The sequence below is a fragment of the Priapulus caudatus genome, unplaced genomic scaffold (genome assembly GCF_000485595.1).
Source record: "Priapulus caudatus unplaced genomic scaffold, Priapulus_caudatus-5.0.1 Scaffold413, whole genome shotgun sequence".
In the NCBI taxonomy this organism is placed as follows: domain Eukaryota; kingdom Metazoa; phylum Priapulida; class Priapulimorpha; order Priapulimorphida; family Priapulidae; genus Priapulus; species Priapulus caudatus.
In genome coordinates this window covers 71,967-80,889 of record NW_014577474.1, presented here as the reverse complement: position 1 = coordinate 80,889, position 8,923 = coordinate 71,967, and the positions used below count along the sequence as shown (strand labels likewise).

Sequence of the window (8,923 nt, the reverse complement as noted above, 5' to 3'; positions counted from 1 at the left end):
TAATAAATAATCTATTTCCACTCCTAGTAAAATGACAGATTCCTCACATGGTATACTATTGTTGGCTACATGAAATACTGGTTTCTTTTCGAATGTCCGTTTCCCGACACTCAGAGCCTGGAATTTCTCTGGATTTTCTTCCATCTGGTTGTCGGAGAACCATTCGACTAGTGACACGCTTTCAGCTTCGAGAGTTTGTTTTAGCTGCTCGAACTCCGGATGGCAATAAGACAGGGTATTGTCATCGGCATAATTTACGAGGAGTGTTTTGTTTACAAAATAGAATATACCATTTATAAAAATATTAAAAATTATGGGTCCCAAAATCGAACCCTGTGGTACGCCCTTTGTGATATTTAGAAAAGTACTCGTACTGCTTCCGAGCTGCACACATTGCTCGCGGTTTGAGAGATAGCTTCCCATTAGTGTTATAGCACCTTCCGACAAACCGTAAGCTTTGAGTTTTTCCAGGATCAGATCGTGCGGCAGACAGTCGAACGCTTTCGATAAATCCATTAAAATAGCAGCTACATAGTCATTTCTATCCAATGCTGCCCGCCACTCCTCGGTGAGAGCCAACAGAGTTGATTGACAACTATACCCAGGTCGAAAAGCGGACAGCATTGGATTTGAAATGTCTTTAAAAAATACAGCCATCTTGCCTCAGATATGGCCCTTCAAAATTTGGATATCGCCGGGAATTAACATCACCGGACGATAGACTATTTCTTCTAGCGGTCTTTCTTTGATATATCGAGTGGACCCTTGCCAACTTCAGTCTATCAAGAAAGCTCGCCTGTTTTAGTGTTTGTAGATGTAGTTAGTATGTTATGCTTTACTTTCTGTATTCGTTTAACTCGACCAACACGTGATCTATGAACACTCATTGTATATGCAAACCACGTCATCGGTGGGAATAAATACATACCTGGGGTTTCTTGAGCCATGTGTGTGATGAACAGTAACAGACGCTGTTTACTTGGTACAGTGTTCAGAGGCAGGCTTACACACTAATATTTCTGGCGCACGAGGACGGAAAGGCTGGAGTGAAAACAGATCAGTGGCATATTCCAGAGACAGGTTTTGACGCGTTGAACGAAGGCAAACGCCATCGTATACGAAACGGTTCCAAAGTGCATACCAATGTGCCAATTGCCAGTTGGAGCAGCGCAGCCGTTTGTTCCAACTTTTCTAGCAACTGAAATTGAAACTGAAACGTCTCAGTGTGTTTTCCTGCCATATCCGATCAGGCGAAGACCTACGTGTGCAGCGCTACGTACGAGCACTGGCGGGCTTACAGAACCGAGCTGGGGAAGCCTACGCTTCAACGACTGATTCAATAGGGAAACGGAGCAATGACAACCGTGACCACCCACAATTTCCAGCGTCGCCGTGCACGCGGACAGTGGCAACACTGGACTGAGATCGGGCGAAGATGGGTGGCGAAGTTGGAGAATCGGTGATGTTAGCATTGAAACATGAACCACACCAAAAACGGAAAAGAGCTATAATTCTACCACTATGCTGGTGACGAAGTGTATTGAAGTTTCATCACGCCTGCCCGAACAGGAGTGAAGAGTGAGCTTTGAGCTTCGCCCGCTGAACAGTTAACAAACTACTTCAACCCAGAGAGAAATATAGGAGCAGTGAAGTTCTACCTGCTTCAGGAAGGAGAAACAGCTGTTGGGAGTCCTGGCACATACCACACCCACACGGCTAACGATCAATGAGCGTGACACGGATGAGTTTGGCATCGACAGGAACGACCGGGAAATCAAAACACAGATGTTCAGTGCACGGTCCAGATCATCCGGACCTAAGACGTAACGTGCCTCCTACGGGAAACGGATTTTGAGCACATGGCAAACTGCTAGTATAGGGGTAGAACACTAGAGCTGTCAGATAGCCACGAGGCAAGTGTATTGAAGGTGACGAACGATGGTAGGGCACCGTACAACACTCGTTATTCAAAAACCGTATTCATAAGAAACAGCAGGACCCTGCGACAAAAGCCGACGAAGCTACCTCACACAGATACAGAAGCCCTCACGCACTGGTGGGTAGGGAAGCTAGGACCGTGCCTATATCTGTGGTGGATGTATCCACACCCCCAAAGTAAGCCATATCTTCAGCCAGGGGCAAGTCATTGTAGGATCAAGTGCCGAAGCTTAACCACTTCGTGCGTGTGCTAGATCAAGACACAGGAAGAGCAGGAACAGTCAGCGATTCACGTCACAGAGGACAAAGCTTCTACAGCCAGAGCATGAAAGCACATCAGCATCGGATATTCTCGGACGATGCAGATACCACGTTTGCGTGCGCAGACTCAGCCCACCGGGGACCAAAGCTACTAACATGCCGATGTAAAAGAAATTGAGGGGAAAGTCGCTAAGAATGAATGTGACAACCAGGGCCATCAGTGACATCATAGACACGCGAAACTTTCAACCGTAAGGGGCACCTCCCACGTGCACTGCTGTTTCAACACGACGACTAAGGCTCTACCCTTATGGCTCAAGAAACCTTATGCCTACCGTGAGTACTTAAACCAAGATACAGTATGACCAAGAAGCCGTTGTGGAGGACTAATAGTCATGTCTGTACGATGCAGCACCGGTTAACCTTTTAGGCTACAGAGCAGCTGAAGATCAGGCATTATACATGTAGCACAGAGATGCTGGCATCTAGGAGGCAGACCAAATAGCGGGAAGTTTCGACATCTTCAAGGGTATGGGCAAAGCGGAAAACATACAGGTGAATTTATTACATCGACGAGAATGTGAGCCAAAGCAAACAAACCACATCGCACGTCATTCCATTCCACGTACAGGAAAGCTGTCGAGAAGGAACATGACAAACTCAAAGAGATGACTATCGAGCAAGGTAGCGGTCCAATGCCATTGGGTCAGCCCTATTGCTGGTGGTACAAAAAGAACAATGCAGGTTCGGATATGTGTGGACATGAGGAAAGCAAATGAAAGCCGATAAAAAGACGCACAGCAAACATTGTCATTTAAGCCGACAATACGACGATGCTGATCACAGACTTGAATGGTGCATCAGTTTTTAGCTGCTGCTGGATTTTAAGGTCAGGCGTATCATCAACTGAACTCCAACTGAGAGTCGATACATTGACGACATTCTCAACGGCATGTTGGAACTGTTCAGATACAAAAAGACGTTAATGTTCAGGTATCAACGCCGTTCGGAGATCTTTCAGAATGCACTAATCAGCGCCAGTGTTATCCGGTGTTTAAAGGGATGCCAAAAACATGTCAGGATGACATCATTGTGTATGGACAAACCCAAGAATCGCACGACAAAAACCTGAAACCGGTACTACAGCGACTTTGAACAAGCCAACTTAAAGCTGAATAAGGACAAAATGGCAGTGTTTGGACAGAAACAAGTTACTTTCTAGCAGACACATTTTCAGCAGGGACGGGATCGGCTGCCGCAATGGCTAAGGCAAGCCATATCTGCGTATCGTAAATGCTAGTGTACCCCAGAGCGCAAGTGAAGGNCTGAAACCATGCTGCAGTATTAGTCGAATTAATAAACCTTTCCCGTTTTATTTTGACGATCCTTTGCAGTTTAGCTGTCTTACCTTGTTCATATAAAACAAACCGCATGTCCCTACGATGCCCCTACGCTGAGATAATGAGCGGTGAAAATCTGGTATCTTCAACTAAAACCGACTCGAGATCAGTGTGAACTGCGACTGTCTCTCGAAGTGTTTCCACTGTGGGTTGCTTCCGGGCGCCGCTGTGTAGCGCCATAGTGGTGCTGACTCACGTAATACTACCAGAGTTTACTATACATCCAGCGTGAGGTGGGCGTGAGGTGGGCACAGGTGGGGGTCATCACTATGGCAATCAATAACAGACGTCATTCGGGACACGCGAGGTTTCCCGAAGTTATAACACTTCGAGTGAGGGACGCAGTAAACACTGATCTCGAGTGGGGTTTCGGTGAAAATACCAGATTTCCACCGCTCATTATCTCAGCGTAGGGGCATCGTAGGGACATGCGGTTTGTTTTATATGAACAAGGTAAGACAGCTAATCAATAATACTGCAAAGGATCGTCAAAATAAAACGGGAAAGGTTTATTAATTCGACTAATACTGCAGCATGGTTTCAGCATTTTACCCTTGTACGCTCTCCTTCTTTATATGCTCTTGATGTAATGTATGCCACTGCCAGTGGCCACTGCCAGTGCATGTGGTGGTGATATTACTGTGTAGTTTTTGCCTGCGTTAATTAGTTACAGGTGGCATCTCTCTATTTCAGCCTGTGGGCTTGCGTAGGTAAATGGATGAGTGCTTACCTATTCTGTCTTGCAAATAGTTGTTGCTGGATGCTACTAGGGACAGCGCGTCTCCCAAATCCGAAATAGTAGGTTTCAGGGGAGAGATAGTGATCCGCTAGATGGCGCATTATTAATTAACAATTAATAAAATCAGTTAACCCTAACCCTAACCCTAACCCAAATCCTAACCCTAACCCTAATCCTAACCCTAACCCTAACCCTAACCCTAATCCTAACCCTAACCCTATCCCTAATTCAAAATAATAATAATAATAAGGCCCTCTAGGGAGAGAATTCGGTACCTTGGGAGACGCGCTGTCCCTAGTCGCAGCCGTTGTTGCTACTACGTACGATGGGAGCTTCCATCTTGAATCTTAAGACACTTAAACGTACGCGCCATCTCGTGGCAACTTTCATAACAATCCCAACGAACATTCCTTTGAGAAGGTTCCTGATACCATCCCTGTGCCTTCCACTGTTTTGGCGTGTATGTGAACACATTGGGGATTAACAAGGTTTACTAGAATCCCACCACTCCACCACAGAGTCACCACAGTAGACGTTAGATGAGTGATGTCGCTCCGCGGCACTTGTTATGTAAAAGCTCCTCATATGAGCTGTCATGTTCCTGGTATACAAATTTCAATGCCCTACAATGGAGTCTTTCCAGCTTGTCTGTGTTTGCTTTTTTACAAAAGTGCCATGTCAACGGACAAAAATTAAAATTTGACATGATAAAAGCATGATACACAGCCTTCCGTCCTTCTAATGTTAAAAACTTCCCTATACGCTTCAGAACATTAATTTGCTGTGAGGCGCCTTTTTGCACATTTTACCAACATGTTTGTCAAAATTTAATAAATAATCTATTTCCACTCCTAGTAAAATGACAGATTCCTCACATGGTATACTATTGTTGGCTACATAAAATACTGGTTTTTTTTCGAATGTCCGTTTCCCGACACTCAGAGCTTGGAATTTCTCTGGATTTGCTTCCATCTGGTTGTCGGAGAACCATTCGACTTGTGACACGCTTTCAGCTTCAAGAGTTTGTTTTAGCTGCTCGAACTCTGGATGGCAATATGAAAGGGTGTTGTCATCGGCATAATTAACGAGGTGTGTTTTGTTTACAAAATAGAATATATCATTTATAAAAATATTAAAAATTATGGGTCCGAAAATCGAACCCTGGGGTATGCCCTTTGTGATATTTAGAAAAGTACTCGTACTGCTTCCGAGCTGCACACATTGCTCACGGTTTGAGAGATAGCTTCCCATTAGTGTTACAGCACCTTCCGACAAACCGTAAGCTTTGAGTTTTTCCAGGATCAGATCGTGCGGCAGACAGTCGAACGCTTTCGATAAATCTATTAAAATAGCAGCTACATAGTCATTTCTATCCAACGCTGCCCGCCACTCCTCGGTGAGAGCCAACAGAGTTGATTGACAACTATACCCAGGTCGAAAAGCGGACAGCATTGGATTGAAAATGTCTTTAAAAAATACAGCCATCTGCTCAGATATGGCCCTTTCAAAAATTTTGGATATCGCCGGTAGAACACTCACCGGACGATAGTATTGTCTATCTAGCGGGTCTTTCTTTTTGTATAACGGAGTGACCCGGGGCGATTCCCTAGACTCGTTAGTGGAGTAGGCGAGGTACGGTCCGGCATATTAGATAGTAGTATTTAGTACCAGGGTACGTTCCGGCAGTACCCTGGAGGACATAGACCCTCTCAGCATAATTAAAGGTAGCTTCCCTCGAACCTTCCACGTAAATTTGTGTAACAAACCACGGCGCATGCGTGGTTCGCGGTCGTGCCAGTGTATAAAAGGCGGAGAGCGCAAGGAAAGTCGGGGAATTCGCTCCCCAACCAGGCTCGAATACGCACGACCGCGACCACGGCTCTGTACTCTGTGCTTGAAGTACCAGCATTAAACTACGGAATCTATAACTTCGAACCATGGTATAACTGGCTTTCTCTTTATCTATGTCTTTTGGCTATGCATACAACATTAGAATCTATAACTATCAAGTAACGTAAGAAACATCGTTACATTTTGGTGCCAGTGAGCGTCGATCATGTTCCTGGTTGTGGTCATTTCCACGGTGCTTCCTATACGATCACAGTGCCGACACTGACTTCTGTCTACCGCTCGAGACTGACGATCCTGTTTCAAGCGCCGTATCGTCGGCTAGGTGAGTGAAACTGATCTTTTGCCGGTTTAGCTTTACTGTTCCACTATGACTACGTTGCTGCTTGCAGTATTAAAGATTGTAGTTCATTACTATCGTAGATTACTCACTTGTGCGCATCGCGTGCGAGTGTTGCGATCTCCGCGCAGCGTGCATTAGTTAGCGCGCACATTCGCGCATGCCTAGATGGCTTTGTAGCTTCACAATTCCCGCCATTTCTTATGTATGAGCAAGCTATGATGATGCTCACGATGATGATCATGATCATGATGATGATGATGATGCTGATTATGATGATGATGTATTTCTTATGTATGCTTGCGTATTGAGCGATCTTCGCTGTGTGCGTGTGTGTTCATGGGTGCGCGTGTACGCCTGTGTGTGCGTGTGTGTGTGGGTATACGCCTGCCTTTCACAATCCCGAGCCCTTGGGCTCGAGATAACTATATTATTGAACCCCTCGGAGGATCCTCTCGGCTTTCAAAGCCTGCCGCTAATCCCATTACCGGGCCCCTTCGAGGATCCTCTCGGACCTCAAAGAGACCCGCTAACTGCATTATTGGACTCCTCCGAGGATGCTCCTATCCTTCACCATGGCGTCGGCTAATTGGTCACGTCGCGATAATTATATCATTGACCTCCTCGGAGGATCCTCTCGGATTTCAAAGACTGCCGCTAATCCCATTACCGGGCCCCTTCGAGGATCCTCTCGGACCTCAAAGAAACCCGCTAACTGCATTATTGGACTCCTCCGAGGATTCGCTATCCCTTACTACTGCGCCGGCTAATTGGTCACGTGCCTTCTACGTGATAGGTCACTTAGCGGCACTCGCCACTGTAACTCAATTATAGGATGCCGGCGTCGATACACATAGGGACACATACCGATACACATATACGTACGCGGATACTGCTATTGATTGGCCACGGTTGCTAGGGGCAACACCGTAGCATAGATATATAGGCTCACATGCCGATATACACATACATACGCGGATACTGCTATTGATTGGCCACGGTTGCTAGGGGCAACACCGTGGCATAGATGTAGCGACGCGGGGAGCCCGCGTCGCATGAGGGGGGGGGAGTTGCCTTGTAACGTGGTTGTTACACATTATCTGATACTGCTTGGCCACGGTTGCTAGGGGCAACACCGTGGCATAGACGTAGCGACGCGGGGAGCCCGCGTCGCATGAGGGGGGGGGAGTTGCCTTGTAACGTGGTTGTTACAGACGCTGATGATGGCGATCGTCTTTCTAGTCGTGTTGTTGTTTCTGTAGTGAACACTCCAGGTGACGGACCACAGCCGGTCCATAGAGATGGCCAACATCGTGAAGATGGAAGCGGTGGTCACGACGTAGTCAATCGTAATCCACACAGCGCAGGAAAATTCTCCTGGATTGTAAAACGTATCTTTAGTTAAAACTAATCCCTGTTCAGTGCTACGCAATCGTCAGTTGCCACCGGAGAGTATTTATCTTTACATTAATATTAATTACAGTATACAGTGAATTAATTATACAATAATTATACACAATTATACAATAACTTTACATTAATTATACAAAATTAATTACATGATACAAAATGAAGTCACGTCGACCTGCACGTCGATGATAATTATACTGATAATGATACCAGAAGTACACATGTATTCTGGTTATATCCTACCATGCACTGACTGCAGCAGCAGCAGCAGCAGCAGCAAGTCTGCCCGCTCCCGCTCGTGCATGGACGTACGTTCCACGGCGGGTGTTCCTGTCAAGCTACTCTGTGCCTTGATCACCATCATACTATATTTTATATGTACTATATATTACGCTATTATGTTTACCTACTCTATTTACTGCGAACCTTAATTAGTACGAACAGACAAACCACGTTTAAATTGCAGTCTAATAATAAAATTTCTTCATCTTCGGAGGAAGACGAACTATCGGTATCCGCCATTTTGTACAGTCACGCGATCTACATTACCACTTATACCTTGAGTAATTTTACTGACGTGTGCGGCGCACGCTGAAAATATTTCACGTGAGTATTTTGACGCGTGCATGATTTATTGAGTAAAATTAGTCACGTGTGCGCCGGGCTTAACGATTGTAATTAATGAAATGTGTGAAACGCACCGCTACTGTCGCTAAAAGCTACCATTGTATCGCTAATGGCAGTGTTAGCAAACTATCTTCTAGGAATAAATTCCCGAATTTTTTGCCAGCTGAAGGTAGAGTTAAACCTGCCTGTTTGCGTTTTCAATGACAAAGTAGAGGGAGTAATAGACTCCCGATGTGAGAGAGAGAACGCTGCCCGCGCTAGTAAGGGAATACGACCAGAGTTCGCGCAAAAATTAAATCATTGAGAGATCGGGTGAAATAGTCGCTATATATTTAGCCGGCGGTGGATCTATCTCTCTCT

The 8,923-nt window shown here is 45.6% G+C and overlaps 1 protein-coding gene across 1 annotated transcript in view; it reads left to right on the top strand.

Annotated features, from left to right (window-relative positions):
• Nucleotides 1-8,672: 8,672 nt before the first annotated feature.
• LOC106810143 (cell division cycle protein 123 homolog) overlaps nt 8,673-8,923 on the top strand; it is an 8,100-nt gene continuing 7,849 nt past the window's right edge. The window contains exon 1 of the mRNA XM_014813423.1: nt 8,673-8,680. Coding sequence (XP_014668909.1) covers nt 8,673-8,680 — 8 coding nt within the window. The remainder of the gene's footprint in view (nt 8,681-8,923) is intronic.